We start from the raw sequence: 20,280 nt of genomic DNA on the forward strand, positions 1-20,280 counted from the left end.
GTATAAAACCGATTGCGAGTTTTTGTTCGTGTTTTGCTGTTGTATGAATACCTTGGAGATTGTAATATTTTTTTCCCTTGAGGGATTTCTGTTTTGTTTTTAATGACAAGGGAAACAGTCAGTGGAACAAAATGAAGGTACATGTAGCAGCATTTAAATAACCTAGCTAAAGTCTGTTACCAGAATGTTTCATCAGCTTTTGGTTTTAAAATTGTTTGGAGGGAAAGCAAATAATATGGTAAATAATAAACTTGCTTGCCCTCTGACTAGGTTCTGAAATGCCTCCAAGAATGGATAGATAGAGCTGATGAAGGTAAAAAAGACACATTGGACTAGCTGTCTAAGCCAAACAGGAGAATCTATAAGACCTGACAGCTCTGGATGTTTATTAGGGTTTAGCTGTGTTCTAGGGAAGAGTAATGAAAGCCGTAAGTGATTGCAGTGTGCTGGAAATGGGCATTTGGAGGTATAGGAGGAGGCTGAGTTATCTCCTCTAGTGCAACAAACAATCCTGAAAGGCATCAAGCTGAAATGTGAGGTTGCATCGTCAATTTAGCTATTGGGGAGCATATTTATTTGATGACTTTTGACTGTTGGAGATGGTAAGCAGAATCTAGAGTGTTTTGTCTAAAGTGGTAAATTATTCCTTTACTACATCCAGGTCCTAAAAAAAACCCAAAACAAAATAAAACCCAAACCACTCAATTTTTGTAAAATGCAGTAGTTATTACAGGATTTTTTTGTTTACTTGCCTGTAAGAAAAAAAAGCTCTAACAAATATATTTGCCCTGTGAACGCACCGCAGATGCAAGTAGTAAATGAGGACTCTCATCCCAGTTTATATTATTTCTCAATTTCCACTTTGTGTCAAGTAATATTTAAAAGCCATAATTAACGATACAGAAAGTGTGAGGTCCTTTAGGACAGTTACCTGGCACTGTCTTCAGCCTCCTTCTCTGGGGAGCACTATTTTGATTATTTGTCTTCTGTTTCAGTCACTCCAGGGCTGATGTCATACTTCCACTACTAGAGCAATTGTGCAGCAGTAAATCTGTGCTGTGCCAGCTGCTTCCTTTGGTAAGTAAAATTTAAAATTCTGGAGATCCTCCTTTCTCTCTGAGCTGACCATAGCCCTTCAGGTTTTCTGAAGGTAAGTCTGGCCAATCTCTTCTGTTTATTGCATGACAACCAAAAGATACGTGATTTTATAATTATCTCTTGGAGTTCAGCTAAAGGCTCCCTCACTCCCAGGTATGGCAGAAAGTCTCTTGGTTTGGAAGGGAAAACTCATGAGGATTTGTTTTATTTTACTGGGAGAGGGCTGGATTTTCTCCTTCAGACTTCTGTCACAGAATGGGCCATTGCTCTATGAACATGTTTATCAGTCTTCTGGAAAACCAGCTGAGTTACAAGAGACGACAGCTATTGCTGTTTTTCCCAGCTGGCTTCAAGGCCACCTTCTGAACAGACATGCACATTTGGGGCCAGGAGAGAAGGCACAGACTAGTTGCTAATGGCCCTTCCACATCTTTACAGCCCTGTCCATAGTTGATCCTGAGGGACACTAATTTATTATCATCCTTAATTTGGCTGGTAGTAGATGTCCTATAGAGATTTCAGTATGCATACATCAATGTGCCACAAAGCTGACAGTCATCTCTGCAGAACTAGGCTATAAGGAAGAAAGACGGGATAATTGCAATAGGTCAGTATAATCCACATAGGCATAGGGGGGTGAAAGCTACAGGGACAGCATCTTGTTTTGCCCTGGTGAAAGTGATGAATGTGCTTACAGATCTCAGCCAGAAAGTCCCCAATGGCACAAAAAAATACAACTTGAAAAAAATTTGCATTCACTCTGGTGAGCCCTGCAGAGATACCAGCTCTAGGATCCTGCGATCTAGCAACCTGAAGAACCTGGAGTGCTGATCACTACCAGCCACAGTTTTAGCCAATAACCAGGTGACAGACGCTCTCTGTTATCTCCCTGCTACCCTCCCAGGGGCAGATTAAAAGGGGGATAAGGGAGAAAAACTTTAAGGTTGGAAAAAAACCCCTAGAATAGGTTTAATGAAGCAGTAGTAATCATAATGATGAATTACAAATATGTACAAATATGTAAATATGGAACCGACAATCCCATTGGTAATTCCTTCCCAACTAGAAAAATCCCAAACTGGACTTAGCAGTAGATGGAGGTGCCTGAGTCCAGGGTCTCAGTGGTGGTCCACAAAAACCTTGGAGCAGCTGAGCTGGTCCTACTCAGGGAAGCAGGGGAAGGCCGTCTGTCTCAGTGAACAGTGTCATTCTCTGGCAAGAAAACAGGGTGCAGGAACACCAGCAGCACAGGGAGCAATAACAAACACACAAACCCCAATCCAGCCAGGACACCAGTCAGAGCAGAGCTCCCTTAGGAGCCATTTTATACTGAGAGCCATGGGTGGGAAGACTGTGATCAGCCCATTGCAGACCTAACTGTCCTGCCCACAGGCACAGCTGCTCCGCTCCTCGTAACCGACTTTGCAACCGGCAGCAGCTGCGAGGTCCCGGGATGTCTGAGGTTTGTAGGCCGTTTTTATCCTGGTACTCTCAAACCAGGACAATCCTCCTCTTATTCCTTACCATGTGTTTTTTATAACTATATACAATATAGTTAGATACAAAAACTTCATACAATTTGAACTTACATTTTCTCAGCCGAAGTCAAATTCCCCTGTGGTGTACACAGGACCTCACCATCCTCCTGCATCACCCACCAGGTTTGTCCAGGGCTTTGAGCAGAGGCAACCCCATGGATGGGTTTGCTTTTCCCTAGGGGTGAAGAAATCCACACAGCTTTTCTGAACAGGTTCCTTTCATGTACAACAGGGGTTTTATCCCTTTCAGTGTATGTAAAAGATCTGATTGGGCAGGGCCAGCTACATTGATTGATCCACTGGTATCACCTAGCCAGGTATCTTGTGCTCAATGTTTGTCCCAGTTTTTTGAAGTTCTACCATCCATTGCTCTCAGGGTGGTTTTTAGCAAGCCATTATGATGTTCAGTCTTTCTGGAGGCTGGTGCATGATAAAGGATATGGTAGATTCACTCTATACCATGCTCTTTGGCTCAGTTAGCTATTAGGTTGCTTTTATCTGACTCAATACCACCTGGGGTCCCATACTGCCATAAAATTTGTCTTTCAAGGCCCAGTATTACGGACAGTGGCATGAGGCACAGGATTGTTTCCTGCCATCTGGTGCTTACTTCTTCCATTGTAGTCTGAGTGAGTGTGTTTAAATCAATCTACCAGGCCTCTCCATATTTATATTTAAGCCAGTATCCCTCATATCACAAAGATTTTAACCATCTGGCCTGCTTAATGGCATCACAAGTATTACACTTGTGGATAACCTGGTTGATAACATCCATGGTTAAATTCACCCCTTGGTCCCTGGCCCATCTGTAAGTTCCATCTTTTCCTTGATGACTGGAAGCATCATGAGCCCACAAAGCTAAAAATAATTCACCTTTGTTTTCCCAATCTAAATCAATTTGGAACACCATAGCAGGCTGATCCGCCTGATGGCTTTTTCCATGCTCCTTAGAAGCCCAGTTTTTGGGCATATGGGCAACTTTTAGACATGTAGACATATTGTACTTTCATCAGGAATTTATCCATCTGGGCAGCAATATCCTGCCACAGGTCAGCTGCTCAGACCCTCCCACTGCCAGTTATCCTGTTTCTGCCTTTTCAGCCACCCCCATAAAGTATGAGCTACTGTCCAGGAATCAGTTGGTGTTCTGGTAAAGTAGTGGCCACTTCTGCTCAACAATTTCTAGGGCCAGCTGGAGGGCTTTGGCCTCTGCAACTGGCTAGATTCACCTTGTCCCTCCTTTGCTTCTGCAGTGTGTCAAGTAGGGCTCCATACTGTGACTCTCCATCTCTGCTGGTTCCCTACAAGACAGCAAAATCTGTTGGTGAAAAGAACATAGTATTTATCCTGATCTGAGAGGTCTTTATATGTGGGGGCTTGTCCCTTCAACTTAATTCTCTTAACAGCAAACCTGGCTTCCAACAAAAGGTGGATTATCTCCTTACCTTTCTCAAAGACTTCTCTGCTCTGTTGCCCAATGCAATGGTATAATCGATGGACTGAAGGTTCAGAACTCCACCCTCCTCCAGTGCAGTGGCAGATAGGTGGGCTGTGCTTCTGCCCAGGAGGCAGTTAGTTCCAGGTGTACTGGATGCCCCTCCAGGTGAAAGCAAACTGGGGTCTGTGCTCTGCTGCTAAGGGAATGGAGAAAAATGCATTAGCAACATCAAGCACGGCATATATTTTTTCTGCTTAGAGCTCTAGTTCTTACTGAACTTCCAGCATGTCAGGCACAGCAGTGCTCATTGGTGGTGTTGCATCATTCAAGCCACGGTAGTCCACAGGTAATCTCCGTTTTCCACCAGACTTCTGCACTGGTCTGTTGAGAGGTGAGCAAGCCTGGCTGATGACTCCTTGGCTGTTTAATTGACAAAACAGGTAGTGCATGGGGAGCAGGGAGTGTCTGTTGGTCCTGTATTGCCAGCGATGGCCTATGACAGCTGCTGTTGGCACTTTTTGTTCCTCTACCTTTTTCAGGTCATATGAAAGTCTGGGCAAGTTAGACAGCTGCTTAATGCTGTTGGTCTCCACAGCTGCTACTCCAAAGGCCCACTTACACCCTTTCAGATCCTTAGAATACCCTTTGTGGAGAAATTCTATGCCAAGGATGCACAGAGTGTCTGGACCAGTCACAAGCAAGTGTTTTTCCCATTGTGCCCAGTCAAGCTCACCTCAGACAGGTGATACTACAGACAGGTTTTGTCAGTCTCCTGTAACTTTGCAAATGGTGATGGATTCTTTCCCTACATGCTTTGACGGTATGGGGGTGCACTCTGTGCTGGTATCCACCAGGGCACTGGAAGAACTCCAGAACAGCTTAAATATTTCTGATGGTGTTTCGGGTTAAAGTCTGAGGCACTGGAACTGCATATATTGCATAAAAAGTTTTAACAAGGCAGCTTCATGGGATAGGTAAAAAGACATAGCTAATATCCATCCTGAACTGTTGCCACCAGTGTGTTACCAGCATTTCAGTGTGACAGGGGAGAGGTGATAGGTGATATTTGTAGGACAGACTCACAGAACCCACAGTTCTCCCTGGACGCTTTGACAGCAGAGAGAGTGATGCACTTTTTTTCCTATTAAACCTGAAAACCAGACATTCTATTTATACACAAAACCTGATGCAAAGCTAAGACTGAGATTTAAAAGCCAATAAGTTTTCTTTTCGTCCATTGGCTGAAGTCTCCAGGAAGAAAATTGTGAATTTGCAAGGAATAGGCTAGTTGCTGTGCTCACAGCTCTGACATACGCTTTGGATGTCTAGGAATAACGTCGGGGAATATGCGCAGGCCACTCCTGCTCCGCTGCAGGAGCCTTGCAAAGGAACCTCAGCTGGGACAACAGTGCCACCTGCTGCTACGCGGGGTGACGGCGCCTGTTCGCTCGTGCGCATTTGCACTGCGGGCGGCCGGTTGCTTTCATGTGGTCTGTGAGAACACCAATTCTAACCTTTCAGTAAGGGTGACAACGCAATGGAGCGGTGTCAGTCACAGATTCAGAGTGGACAGCATACCTTTCGGTTTTTTCGTGTTACTTATGCACTAGAGATTTTCTGATGTTTGCTTAACGAAAAATAAAGAGTGGCTTTGGTGATACAGCTTTTATGTTGCATTATTTTAATACCATTTTAAAATTGAGGCTGATATTGAGTCACTTTTGTTCTGCATTTGCTGTTGGTTAAGAAGACATAAATCCTAGCATGGGTATCACCTGCTTAACTTTAAAACTTAACTTAGAAGTCTGTGGATCTCTTTATGTGTCTCACACATATGTATGTATATATTTCACAAGGGTGATCAAATGAGTGATCATGCAGAAGAAAACTGCAAGAAGAGCAGTTGTGCCCAGGAAATGTCTGCAGAAGGAAATGTCTTTCCTGCTAAGGACTGCTCAATAACTGAAAAACAATTGGTATGACTTCTCCAGTACCATTTTATTACCAAGACACTTATGATTGCCTTTGATTTCTTCCATTAAAAAAACACCCCAAAATAAAAAGCTGGAGTCAATAGGGAAACATCAGTAAGAACAGTGAAATGAGTCAAGTTTGCAGTGCGGTAATTAAGAGGGCTGAGAGCACTTGCAAGCTCAAACGAAACAGGAAGTAGGGAAATAAGAGAGTACTCTTAAGAGGGAGGACCATGTCCATAGCTTATTACTTGTTTCCAGCTTGAAATGGCTTAATTTATGGTCAGGGACAATTATGATGCTGAAGCATGTTTTGTGCATTGAAAATCTACCCCAGACCCAAAAGTAGAAGTCTCTGAATAATGTAGGTGCATGAGATTTCTCTGTAGGTTTTTAGGAGGTTGCAACTGAAGATGCACAGCATTAATCAGCTCATAAATTAACACATTCAAGTGCACGGATGTTTCTAAATCGCCGCATCAGCAGATTGGGCTGAGCTGCTGCTGCTTTCCCTGTGAAAGCAGTAAAGCCATGAAGGCACTCACTTGTTTTTGAAAAATCTCTGTGAACTCTGCAAGGAATTACACCCTCCAGGGAAGCTGAAGCAAGCCTGCTCCGTTTACTTAAGAAAATATATATTTGTATGTACATTTGTGCCTTTGCATAATGAATGACAAGCCCACAGTCATTGTCTGAAGATAAATTGTTTGACATAATGCCTTTGTTTGCATTGACTTTAGACATGCCTGTCAACATACACAGGATAGGTGGAATGGCAATACACAGAGCTGATGTTTTAACCTCAGAGCTATTCAGCAGTTTTAGCCAATTCCAAGCATAAATCCCATAAAACAGGCAAGAAAATGCTCTCTCCTATTTCTCAAAAACTGTGTTCAGTTTAGCTTCTTTATTTTTCTCTGTGCTTTTTCATACTCCTTCCTGGGACAAATGCTTCCTTCCTGCACTAGTTGCTCCCCCAGACATTTTTCTTGCCCCCAGATTGTTTGGTCAAGGCTGGGTTCTAGGCATCTGAGGAAACAGTGAAGATAAGGGCAAATCCAGCTGACAAGCTTATAATCATAGTACTTGTTTTTACATTATGGATAGAGTTGAAGGAAAAAAGACATTATTCTGCTTCCCACAAGACAACTTTCAAACTCCATGCCATTGTACCGGTATCATGTATTCAGTCACAGTTGCTCTATCTCCTGTCAGGATGTACAGCTGCTCATAGGAGTGACTGGCAAAAGAATACTCAGTTAACAGTTAGGCAAGCAAACATTGTAAACAATGTGATCTTAAATTAAGCTGGGCCTAATTTTCTATCTGTGTTATCAAGAATTTTAATTTTAGTGTAATTTGAAAGCCAGTAAGGACAATCAGCAGCTGATAAATATTTCTTTTAATTGTACTACTGATAAACGTCCTGTTGTTTATTTATAGCAACAACTTGAGAAACAATTAAAATGCCTAGCCTTTCAAAATCCAGGACCTCAGGTAGCTGACTTCAATCCTGAAACTAGAGAGCAGAAAAAGAAAGCGTGCATGTCACAGATGAAAGAAAAATTTTTTCCTAAGCCCAAGTAAGATTTACTAATTATTACATATTTTACTTAAAAAAATGGCTAGTATGCTGTATAAAGAATATACATTAAATAAATAAAAGCATTAATATTTTGCAGACAGATTTCTTACTACACATCAAAGTTGTACTGGGAAAATAAGCTTTTCCTGTGTGACTTAAGAGAACTTTGATTTACTTCTTTGTTACACTTTCATTTTTAATAACAGTGGCTGTTCCAATTAGGATATAGCACGATATTTCATTGTCCTTTGAAGTTGTTAAAGAGGAAATACTTGTTCTTGGACAAATGTTTTTCCATATTTGTTTAGTTTAGTATTTGAACATGTTGAAGCCTTCTCTGAGAGTAACTTTTTCTTCTCTTTTTCAGAATTACAAAGAAATATGACAAATACGGCAGGCTGCTTTGTAATAACATCGATTTGTGTGATTGCCTGGAAAAGAACTGCTTGGGTTGCTTCTATCCTTGTCCTAAATGTAATTCAAACAAATGTGGCCCAGAATGTCGCTGCAATAGGAAGTGGGTTTATGATACAATTGAGACTGAAGCTGGGAATGTAATCACTGCATTGCCATTTTTTGTCCCTGACTGATGTTCTGGTAAAAAAATTATTCTTTCTTCACGTTTTATTAAAGTAAATCTTGGCTTTATGAATTATGTCTAGTGAAGTACCTGACAGTGATGCTTGTGCTTCTTTATTGCGGCTTAACTAGCAGACTTCAACCTTACCCATTAAGTAGAAGTAGTAGAAGTATGTATTACTTCAAGTCAGTTTTTTCTTGCTGAATTCTCTGCAGTCAGTTGGGGTTTTGTTTGTTTGTTTGTTTGTTTTTACAGCATATGGTATACTCAGCCTTGATCGGTCTTTAATTATATAGCTAGAAGTAAATGGACTGGATATTTTTGCCTATGGACAGAAAAATCTCTTCAGTGTCAGGAGTTTCCTTTTACTGCAAGACACAATAGATTTAAAATATGGTAACTTACACCCTGCATTCTTTCAAGGTAGCTATTCTCATTCATGGTGGGCACTCACACCCTTTTTGAGGAGTGAGGGTCCCCTCAGGATCTTGAAGGGTGAAAGGCTACAGGTTGCCACAGGCAACGTGCAGGAGCATGCTGCTAGCAGGGCAGTCATTCCCTGGGCCTTGTGCTTATTGGTCTTGAGGAGACTCTCCCAACTTTGAATGTGGTACTTCCTTTCTTGCCTTCAGGAGCCTATTCTTTGTGGACCAAGACCTTCTGCTCCAAGGCAGAGATATTTCCCAGTAAAAGAACTTGCTGAACAGATTCCAAGAATCCCTTAACATCACAGTATCCTCTGACTTTGGTATCTTGGAAAGACTAGTTGCTTCTCTCAACTAATGGCACATCAGCACTTAAGCTTGTAGCATAAAAACACCCAGTACAAAAGAACTTCAAAGGCATATTTGCTGTGGTGGTTAAAACAGTCTGTTTGGCAGTCAGATCTGGTGCTCTTCTCCCAGCACCAGGTAGACACCACTGCTTCTATAGTATCATTTGACTTGTGTTGGGAGTCCAAATAGTCCACCTAATCTCTGAGCTATTTTTCTTAAGGTAGGTGGAAATGCAGCCAGTGTAGTCAGGGATTCTTTTTCCATGTGCCACAGACTCATTCTGAACTTGATTGAATAAGCAGCTCTTCAAGAAGCTAAAGCTGATTTAAATGGACAGGAAGGTGGCAGACTTCCTTTGAAATAATCTCAAAATCTGAAATGGACAGGTTTGAGTTAGCTTTGCTTTCTTTCCACTAAAAGGCAAAACCCCATATAGTTTCTCAAGTGGTTTCCTGTGGTAAGGCTACACGTTAATTCCTTTGAGTAACGAGAATAAACCTAGATTGGTGTGAATCTTTGGAATCCCATTATGGAATTAATTGATTGTGCCTCTGTCACAGTCATAGCTACATGCAAATTATAAGAGAACTCCATCACAAACACACTTAGAAGAACTTGGGAAAATAGAGCACAAAACCAGAAAACACAGAAGTGAGAACCAAGATAAGGATAATTAAATAAGATGTTGCATAGGCAGTTCTGCTGTGGTTTGAGAATGACTCTTTATTGTTGCAATGATCCTGTAAACTTTTCCCCCAATTCCAAATGAGCAGCTGACAAGTGCAGAAGCCTAATCTGTATTATGGCACTTGTACATGGGAGGGAGGAAAGAAAAAGACCAGTGTCATACATGTTTTTACTGATTGTGAAACTTAGTGGTAGATACATGTTATATGAAAATAACAACAGAGTGCCCACATCTGATAGTTTTTATTAGGAATTACATAATACTACAGTGCATAACATTGTGGTTTTAAATAAATTGATTACCAGAACAGGCAGAGAACTTTTCCTAGTCTCTTATGAAATTGTCCTTTCTCCAGATTACACTAGATCATCTTTTTTACCTTGTAAGATATCAGTCTCAACAGAATGTTTTTTCCCTGTAGAATAAGTTTGCTTTAGAAAGCTAATGTTTAAAAATGGGGAAGCAGACCAACCAACTGTTCCATAAGGTCCACTGGTCATTCTTCTCTCTCCCACCCTGATTATGTAGGTTGAACAGTCTGTGACACTGTCAGTTTCCTTTGCCTGTCTTTTCCTTCTCCATTTGGCTGCTTTTTTCCTGGCTACCAGTAATCCCACTGGTGGCTTAAGGAAAGATGAAAGCACAGGTACATGTTAAAGTGCAGCCTAGCTAAGATACCAAAAATTGATTAAGTTTGCTTAATTTTATTTTGTTGTGCCTTCTACTGTGTTTCCCTTATTTACAATCCATATATATCTGGAAGAAGATAGCCACCCTCTGCTTTATTGGATTTTATTACTACAAAAAATCAATCTCATGTAAATTAATAATGTGTTCCTGTACAAATTTTTGTGAGGATAAGGGCTGTTGGTTCTCTACTAACCTTCTCTGTGCTTGGGCATTGTCTTACTGAGATCCTTTTGATTCCAGAAACTCTACTGTGCATCTCCTGCCATTCACAAACTCGAAAACTCAGAAAACAAAACAGAGCTATGCACAGCATCTTGTTTGCCTTCATTGCACTCCATTAGACTTTTAGGCAGAAAGTAATCCACTCAAGACACTCACTATTTAACTATCTGTCTATACTTCTCAATATCAGCTGTGACAGCTCTGAGAAAAAAAAACAGCTGTCCTTGCATATTGCATTGAATACTTACAGCTGCTCCTAAAACCACAGCCAATTTGAAGGAAATATTAATTAAATTATAATAATATGGCTCAGAAGAGGTCACACTGAAGGGGAAGGTCACTAAATATGACTTTAAAGATGTGAAGGTGTACTTAAGACAATGAATGCCAGAGGCTTTAGCAGACAAGTGGAGAGATGAGAGTTTTGAGAAGGCAGCCCACAGCTGTACTGGCCCACTCCCGTGTCTGCCTCTGCCGATAAATGGGTAAATTATGCTGACTTTCTCTTGCTCCATCTTTGCAAATCCTTCATGTGAAGTTCCACAATGAAAACTTATAATTTTTTTATATATATATTTATGTAAAGGCTCCATGTACCAATCTACAATTAACTATATAATGTAGGATTTCTGAAGCACAGACTAGGAATACAATAGATTACAGCACTGTAAAACAGCTGTCAAAAAAAAAAATATCCCCAAAGCTCCCAAATTTTGTATGAAAAGTGTTATTTGGATTCCTGTCCACATGGACACTTAACGTTAGGTAACCGCAGTAAACTTCATGGTATCCAGTTTATTAGAGTGCTTTAAAAATTATGAACAGTCAGCTCTGAGAGAGGTCAGATCTGTGGTTCCAGAAAGTCAAGGTATTTCAGACACAGCCTCAGAGCACTAAATTGTTTATCCTGTCTTAAAATTATCTTCTGTATATGGTGAGGTGCTATTCAATCCCACTGCATCATTTAGAGAAAACTAAGTCTATACTGATATTGAACTTATACTGGTATGTGCCAGCACTTGTCCAAGTAAGAACTTGACAATTAACGTTTGTCAGCCTCTGTAATTCAAACAAACTCAGAAAGCTGCTTAAGAAAAAAAAAAAACAAATCAAGCAAACACCACCACAAAAAACCCCCACTTTGAACTTTTTTTCAGGACAGTTTTTGTTATCCTTTTAACACCTGTAAGAGCGTAACTTCACTTTCTTAGTATACATACACACCAGAGTAGAATACAGGTTTGATTCATTTCAGTGGGAAAACCAGATGACCTTGACAAAAAAAAATAGACAGATGCTTTCCAGAGAAATATTTAAATAAACTTCAGAAAAACATGAAAGCTTTACAGTTGCTGCAGCCCTGTTGAGTTTCTTAGCTAGTGATAACAATATTGATTGTAGCTTCTCCTTTGACACTTTGCTAATGATCTTAAAATATTTTAAAGTAAGTTATGTATGTTTCAATGGACTATTTTATTTGATCCCATTCTATCTGGAAAACACATATTTCAAGTCTGAGCAAATGACAACTTTGAACGTTAGTTAGAATGTTTAATTAACCCTAATTTGCAATTTCGGCATGAACCATAGAAAGATTTCCTGACCTATCATTTGCAGAGGACAATGTATCTTTTCTCACCTGGCCTGGGCCTGCAAAGTACTGATCTGTTTCTACTTTCCCTCGGATCTGAATGCTGGTCAGGAGCCTATCTGTTTGTGTTATAATGGTTAAATTAAGGCCTGTTGCCCACAGCTGAATCTCTCGTGTGCTCACAGATGCCTTTGATTAAAGGAGTATGCTACGGAGCCCTGATTTCCATTGTGAAGCCCTGTGTCATCCAAATAATCTGACTCCACACAACTGGATGCAAGAGTGAATGTTCACATATAAGCACAAAACCAGCAAACAATAAACCAGCATACGGAACCAATAACCTAAGAATCGCCTGCCCTTATTCATAGTTCCCTGCCCTTACCCTTTCTGAGCAGAATCCAAGTAGTCCTGGTGATTTTAATGAGATTACTCATTCAGTGGAAAGCAAATAATTATACAGAAAGAATGAGAGATTGTCTCATAAGTCACAGACAGCAAAAGAGGAATGTTTCTTTCTAATAGACATAATTTAACTGAAATGCTTAGAACACACTTTAGAAAACCAAGTATTTTTTTCTACAAGATTTTAAAAGTTGAGCTATTTAATATTCGGTAAAAGGCACCATTCAATCCCTGCCACACCAATTTACAGTTTGCCAACTTCAACTGCTTAAGCCATTTGCAAGATGCAAGTGAAAAATTATGTGAAACATTATTGGTTTATTTTAACTGAGTTGTAGAATAATTATTTAGTCAGGGATATTGTACAAATAAGATCTTGAAGCAGTTCAAGATGGTCTTTTTGTGTACCTTCAGACGTAAGGACAACATAGATGAAGACAACACAAAAATGAAAGGTTTGAGTGTAGAGAGAATAGCATTTCAAGTAAGAGGTTAGGTAATAAAAAGTAGATAAAAAGGAGTAAAGAAAAAAGGGAAAATAATACACTCACAAAAAACAGGTCCTGGTGGGCTCTTGAGAGCTTGCAGTCCTCAGTGCTTCATCAGCTTTACTCACTTTCTGCACATTTACTACCCGTTTTTTTTCATGACAGATATTTGTCTCTTGGTGCTTTAAGAACTCTAAAAAACCAGATTCTTCAATTTCTCATGCAATTTATTACAGTGCTTAACTGACTGCGTGTAGAAAGTATTCCATAATCCCTAAATTTACACCCTTTTCACGCTCCGTATGATCAGTTTGAACAGATAACCACAGAATTATTTTAAAAAGCAGAACCCAGATGAATTCTAACTGGAGGGCTGGGTGATAAGCAAAGTCTGTAAAACAAACCATAATCAAACAACATGAAGGCTTGTTTGATCTTTGTGAAAGAAGATGCTATATAGTTCCATTTCTGGAAACGCAAAGTAGGGGATACTGAGCTTTTCAGGACTGTTTTAAGGCAGTAAGTTAAGATTCCTAACTTTCATTACTAGCTAAAAGTCTCAGTCACTGATGCCTAAGATTTTATTTTAGGATGTGAGCAGATAAATCTAAAGCCCATCCAACATCCATTTTTGTATCCGACTATTTTGAGTCAAGATAACAAGTTACAATGTGACTCGATATATGTCTTTAAATGGGTGGATAGTTAAGACAACTGATAAAATACATTAATGTAATATCATGAGCTCAATGAAAAAAGCTTTTGGAATAAATGGATTATGCATTAAACTATAAAGCAGTAATAAATTAATGGATGTATGAGAAGTCACAACTTTTTAAAATTCTTTTTTAGGAACAGAAAATATACTAGGGAAAAAATTACTTAATTTTCCATTTGACAGCACCTTGTCAAGTTAGGTTCATTATTTATTATTTCCAAACGGGTGCTCTCTTTCCTGTCTTTCTTTCGTGAGGCTTTGAACACAGAATAATACAGGGTAGAAGAAACCTCCAGAGGTCTCAAAGTCAGATCTCCCGTGTGAAGCAGGTCCAGCTGGAGCAGGTTGTTTAGGGTCCTGTCTGGTTGAATTTTTAATATTGTTTTGACTATTAATTTTGAATATTCATTTGATGCAATGAAAAAAGCCACACTTTATAACAGGTCCAAATGATTATTTAACCACAGAATTGGCAGGAAAAACCAAGTGGCACATCCAATACCTGTATTAGCTGGAACTTTTTAATATAAGTAAGCAATTGTCTAGACTGCCAGTCGCCCTTGCTCATTTTGACTGAACAAACTTTATAAAATTCTGCTCTCAGGGGAGCTTTCCTAGAACTAGAAGTTAAATTATTTCAGCATGGAGTGAAACACTAATTTTTTTTTTTTCCCAGCCAAATAAATTTATTGAAAGAATATTGTCTTTTCATGTTTTGTAAGAGTACAGAAAAACAGATGAAATAGTTGAATATAACTTTAATTTGCCCTGGAACAACAGCTTAAAAATGTAGCTGCTTTTCATAACAGCAACTGTGGGTCCACCTTCTGGTAAGAGGTATAGTAAAAATATTGTTAAATTCTCTGCCAGGAATTCTTTGAATCTGGTTGGAGTACAGCCACGTTTGTCACTCTTTTTTTCCCAAAGTTGGTTCTTAAGGCCTAACATTATCTTTTCAAATGTCCGGGCTGAAATCCTGGCCCTATTTGAAATTAATGACTAAAATTCCCTCACTTCAACAGAGGCAATATTTCAGCATATGTTTATAAAACAGTTCTTTACAGTACCTCCAAAATCTCCAGCTTTTCCCCACCTGTCTCTCAAGCCTATAATAAATTATTAACACATTCAGAAGTCTTTTGCAGACTTTTAAATACTTTTAGTTGGCTTCCTAGGAAAACAAGGCTCACACATTCATGGCGCCTGTTCCTCTGTTTGCTTGTCCCACTGCCTGTTAGCCCATTTTTCAATTTCAGCCAAATCTGATGGAGACTGGGCGTCTCGCAGCCATTATCTACCGAGGAGAAATACCCAGTTCCGCGCCACTTCCGCGGGAGCCGAGATGTGAGCGCTGCTGCCCAGGTGTGTTGCCAGCCAGCGTGCCTGGAACGTGGCACTGTGTGCTCTGCGCCCTGTGGGGCAGGGGGGTCCGGTGGGGTGGGGAGAGAGCTTTTACCTGGGGGGTCATTTATTTGGGGAAGACGGGAACACAGCCAGCCCGTTAGTGCCACGGCCTCTGGAACAATTTGCCGCAACAGCGCAGGTGTGACGAGGTCGTTACTACGGAGGAGTTGGCCGAGCCCTGCTTTGCAGCAGGCAGTGCCCGAGCCCCCGGGGAAAGAGGGCTCGGTGGGGCCCGGACAGGCCGAAGAGCGTCACACAACTCGCACCTCAGCGGCATGACTCAAATAAAATAACACGAGAGGGAAACACAACCCTTCGCTACCCCCCGCTTGGCACCAGTACGTCTTTAAAACTCTCAAATCCGAGGATTTATTTCCAGTACAGCCCTTTCCAAGGGCTGGGGGGGGGGGGGGGGCTGCAAACCTGTGAGGCGGGGCCCGGACATTTCCTTCGCACCGCAGGCCCCCAGGCCGAGGAAGCTGCCACGATTTTGTTCCGCCTTCAATCTAGACCCAAACGAGGGGGTCGGGCCCCTCAGCCCCCTGTGGCCTCCTCTGCTACCCTGACCGTGCCGCGCCGGGCCGGGCCGGGCCGGGCCGGGCCGCGCCGCTTGGGCCCGCCGGGCTGCCGTGGGGGGCGGGGCGGCAGCAGCAGCAGCCATGGCGGCGCCCGTCGTGCCGGAGAGCGACAGGTACCGGCTGCTCCGGCGGCCCCGCCGCTCCCGCGGCCCCGCGTTCCTCCAGCGGCACGGCCGGGCCGGGCCGGGCGGGCCAGGGGCAGAGCCGGGGGGCGGCGGGGCCTGGCTCCCCCTGACTGCTTCCCCTCCTTTCGCGCAGCATCCGCAGGGCCGTGTCGCTGCTCAACGCCGTGGACCCGGGCCGGTTCCCGCGGCTGCTCTCACGCCTGCTCCAGAAGCTACACCTGAAGGTTGGCGGGGCGGGCGGCGGAGCGGGGGAGGCTTCTGTGGCCGCGTTCCGTGGCGGAAGGCGGGGTTCCCGTGTGCGGGAGGGCCTGCCGGGCAGGCACGGGGCGCAGCCGGGCCCTGCCGGGGCTGTGGCCGCGCTGCTGCGGTCGAAGCGGCGGGAGGTTCTGCGGGAGGCGGTTCTGCGGGCGGCAGCGCCGGTGTAGCCGGGGCAGGGCGGCCCGCCGAGCTCCGCTCCGCTCCCGGCAGCGCCGGCAGTCGGGCCTTGCCTGCCGTGCGCTGGGAGCGAGCAGCGCCGAGGCGGGAGTTGGGTCCCTCCTCTGGCCCAGGGACGCGCAGCCGCTGCCTGGCCGGACAGACGCGGCCCTCAGGGAAACTGAGGGACAGCTACTTCCATTTTTAGTGTATTTTTTTGACCTTAATTAATTAAACTGTTAATTAAACTGAACTATTTCAGGTGGACGAGCCGAGAACTAGTGATGAAAGGACTAGTAACGGTTGTTATCACCCGCTTCCATCATCTCCCCGGGCTGGTGTCACAGAGAACGCTGTCAGGGGAGATGCAGGCTCCTTAGCTTGTGGTACAAACTCTCCTCTTGCCCTCGCAGGGGGAAGAATAAATGCATATGTAAAATTTTTTTTCCTCATTTCTGAAAGAAATGAGAATGTCCATCAACCAAGGCCATCTGTGGAACTGAGGTTAAAAATTAAGTCCATAACTTTAAGTGAATCTTTTTCTCATCTTTACAGAAAGTTTCCTTTTTTATTATTTTTTTTCACTGTAGACCAAATAATACATGAAAAAAAGGAAGAAAATCAGTAGTCAGTTTCATCACACAGGGCCAAAAAGTCAAGTGGAGGTTAAGTGTAACCTGGGCACTAAGTACTGCTGAGGAAGCTGTAAGATAAATCTTAAAACAGAAATTATTTTGTTGAGTTTAATTATCTTTCTGTGTCGATTATTGTTTATTCCCTTGTTTCATGTTTAGAAGAAATATTTTAAAATACAGAATTTATTTTCAATACACAGATGTACAAAAACTAGATATTAAAATATAACCAGTTAGGAGCAGGATGGGGAGAAAATGCAAATGTCTTAAATTCTGTAATAAATATAATAATTCTGAGACTACAAAAATTGTTTTGATTATTTGATTCAGTTGCTGATTTTATTCTTACCATAATTATTAGCTTGGATGCTGCTGTTATTGCAGAGGGTTTTCTCAGTTGTTTTGCATGGGTATTAACTAATTGGTATCCATAAAGTGTTAACAACTTTTTTTTTTTTTAGCTACTCAATAATCATTTAGTAGTTCATCACAATTTTATTCAGAGTTTACAAGGGGTGGTGTGGTCTTTTTAATTTAGTCCACTCCATCAATCTCATTAATCTTTCAGCTGGTCTTTCCCAAGCATCTGACTCTAGGGCATGTTAAATCATTGCAAACTTTAAATAAGCTTAATTGCCTTAACTGCATTTCCTTCTCACAGCTAAGGATTCAAACAGTGCTTCGATTTTGATACTCTTTTTACAGATGTTGCTATCATTGAAGTTTTTCTGTAATGGCCTCATTTTGTTTATTCTGACAGCTCAATTGCTTTTTTTGTCTAGCTTTGCAGTTTTGGATTACTAAGTGGTCTAAATATGGTATTTTGATGTCTGTAACATAGATTTACTAGTAATTACATTTTCAAAGATAGCAGTATCTGCATTTAGATGACTATTTAATTTGCTGTGGTATAATAAATATAATCGCTATACTTTTAAAGTCTAGCACATTCTCAGTAAACTTCAGTAGTTCAGTAGGCTATGGATTCAAATCTGACTTTCAAAATTACCATGTATTAGGCCTTTATTTCCTTCGTAACAGCATGGGTCGTTTTCAGAAGAGTGTGGAAGAGGCTTGTGTAACAGACTTCACTACAGTTTTACCTTTTGTTTTCTTTATGTTCTAATTCAAGTAACTGACTTCTTACTGTTCTCATTTTTATTTATAAATTATTTTTGGAGATCATCAGATAGTTGAAAGAAAAATATTTATTTAGTGTGTCTTAGGTGCAAAGAGAAAGCTTTCTCTTTCGACGTATTTCAAGTAATCCTGGTAAATTTTCATCTGATACTGTTGGCTTTTCATTTTGATTTTTAGTGAGAGGTATTGCACTGTATTTTTCTGTTGGAAAAGAGCTTTACTTTGTTGTTCCTATTTAAAAGCAACTGTACATCCACTGTGTTTATAAAAAGGGGGAGAAAGGTTTTGTTTTTTTTGGCAAGCATGTTCTTGATAGTTCAATGGAATCTTAGGACTAACCGTTTTTGTCCTTCAGACTGAAAGTAGCTTTAGTGAAGAAGAAGAAGAAAAACTTCAGATCGCTTTTTCGTTGGAAAAGCAGGATCTTCATCTAGTTCTGGAAACTGTATCATTCATTTTGGAACAGGTACCTTCTTTCTGTTCTTATGAATTGATAAATATGTATTTTTTTAACCAATTGAGGATTTAAAAAATATAAAAGTCAAGTTAAAAAGGAATTAGTGAAAACATACATCTGTAGTATATTATGTATGTTTTGGAGGCATAATTTTATTGCTTTTGTTTTAATGTCTTCCTCATTGGGATCAGACTCATTGCATTTGTGGAGTGAATCTCCAGCGAATGTAACTTCAGATGGTGAAAGCGAGCTCTGCTTTCTGAGAGTTGTTGATTATTATGATATGTAATCTTCCCTCTTTACTCATTGTAAGTAAGCTAGCTGGGCATTTTTTAAATTCCTTTAAGGAAAATAGTAGATGTCATTATTGTGCGTTGCTTAAGTTATATGAAGTGTCAGTTATGGGAAATTTTCATGTGCAGAAGCAGCCTGTACTTAGGTGAGTAGTTGAACCTGATGTAGCATCTGAATGAGCAGATGACTGCATGGTATAGAGCTACATATTTTGTAAACTGAGAAGTTTTTGCGGTTCTGCAGTCTACATGATTAGAAAGAAAACAGACAAACAGTCCTTCCCTATGGCTCCCATCCACTGAAAAATCAAAACAAAACCTGAGGTCACATGCAGACTGAAATTTGAATTTTCATCTCAACCAACAACAAACTTTACTGCTTTATTCCCTGATTTCATCAGACTGCTTAATTTATATTATAATTTTTGAAAGTGAATAAGAAAAGCAGTTCAGTCTCCTCTAGGATTTATTTTGTATTAAAAAATAAAGAAAAGGGAAAGATACTAGTATCTGTCCGAAGAAGAGTCCCTTACAAGTTTCCATTTACAAGTGTACTTCTTAATAGCTTGGAAGCAGCTTGCTCTGTCAGAGTATAACTTTTCTAGCAGCCCTTTGTTCTATGAACACATGATAGCTACTAAGACTGTTGCATAATCTTTGCTGCATGAGTTGTTTCTTTTTTCTTTTTTTCTCCCCACCCTGGTGCTGACAGAGTCCTGTTTTGAAAGAGGAGACCAACATGCTATGTAGAGTGTTTACCACAAAAGATTGATGCTAATGGGCAGCTTATATCTAACTTGCATTTTGGCAGACTGTTCCTGTCTTTTCAGAATATTACTTCATAGTTGAGGCCTTCTTGAACAGTGTGAATTTGGAAAAGTTGTCCTTTCTTCATGATAACAATTGACTTCAAATCACAAGTTTTTTTCAGTAATAGCTGCTTTGTCATAATGTGCAGTGGGTACATCTAGCTTATATAAGCACTTTTTCATAGTTTATAGATATTGAGAAGAGTAATCTGGAATATTGCATTTTGAAATACAATCAAGATTTGACATAGTTATGCTTTTCTGTCTTCTCAGTCAGAGACTTAAGATGAACAGAATGCTTGGATTCCCACAGCAGAATTTCTAGTAAAAATCTTGTGTGAACACGGTGGCCATCTGTGGTAGAGTATGTCTGGCACAACTTGCAGAATGGAACCCAACAACAGCAGTTATTTTTCCTTTTATCAGGCAGTCTATCACAATTTGAAGCCTGCTTCACTGCAACAACAGCTGCAAAGCATTCACCTGGATCAAGACAAAGCTGAAGCATTTGCCAGTGCCTGGGCAGTTGCAGGTCAAGATACAATTGAAAAGTTCAGACAGAGGGTTTTGACACCTCAGAAGGTAATGCTTTTTTCTAAGACAGAATAAAGCTATGTAGGCTTGTTTAAAAGCAA

At 41.0% G+C, this 20,280-nt stretch overlaps 2 protein-coding genes across 3 annotated transcripts in view; both read left to right on the forward strand.

Moving 5' to 3' along the window:
- The first annotated feature begins 5,939 nt into the window (after positions 1-5,939).
- On the forward strand, positions 5,940-8,222 carry ARL14EPL (ADP ribosylation factor like GTPase 14 effector protein like). Its single transcript, XM_051643314.1, has 3 exons — positions 5,940-6,050; positions 7,491-7,630; positions 8,000-8,222. Exons 1-3 carry the CDS (start codon positions 5,940-5,942, stop codon positions 8,220-8,222), a joined length of 474 nt encoding a protein of 157 aa, XP_051499274.1.
- A 7,578-nt stretch (positions 8,223-15,800) lies between these two features.
- The window catches only part of COMMD10 (COMM domain containing 10), a 112,545-nt gene continuing 108,065 nt past the window's right edge, over positions 15,801-20,280 (forward strand). For both annotated transcript variants that reach the window (XR_007891781.1, XM_051642161.1), the window contains exons 1-4: positions 15,801-15,885; positions 16,031-16,121; positions 18,442-18,552; positions 20,072-20,227. Coding sequence is in view for 1 of the 2 variants with exons in the window: in XM_051642161.1 (XP_051498121.1) it covers positions 15,854-15,885; positions 16,031-16,121; positions 18,442-18,552; positions 20,072-20,227 (390 nt within the window). In the remaining variant the exon portion in view is untranslated. The remainder of the gene's footprint in view (positions 15,886-16,030; positions 16,122-18,441; positions 18,553-20,071; positions 20,228-20,280) is intronic.

This window comes from Apus apus, chromosome Z, assembly GCF_020740795.1.
Source record: "Apus apus isolate bApuApu2 chromosome Z, bApuApu2.pri.cur, whole genome shotgun sequence".
NCBI classification, from domain to species: Eukaryota; Metazoa; Chordata; class Aves; order Apodiformes; family Apodidae; genus Apus; species Apus apus.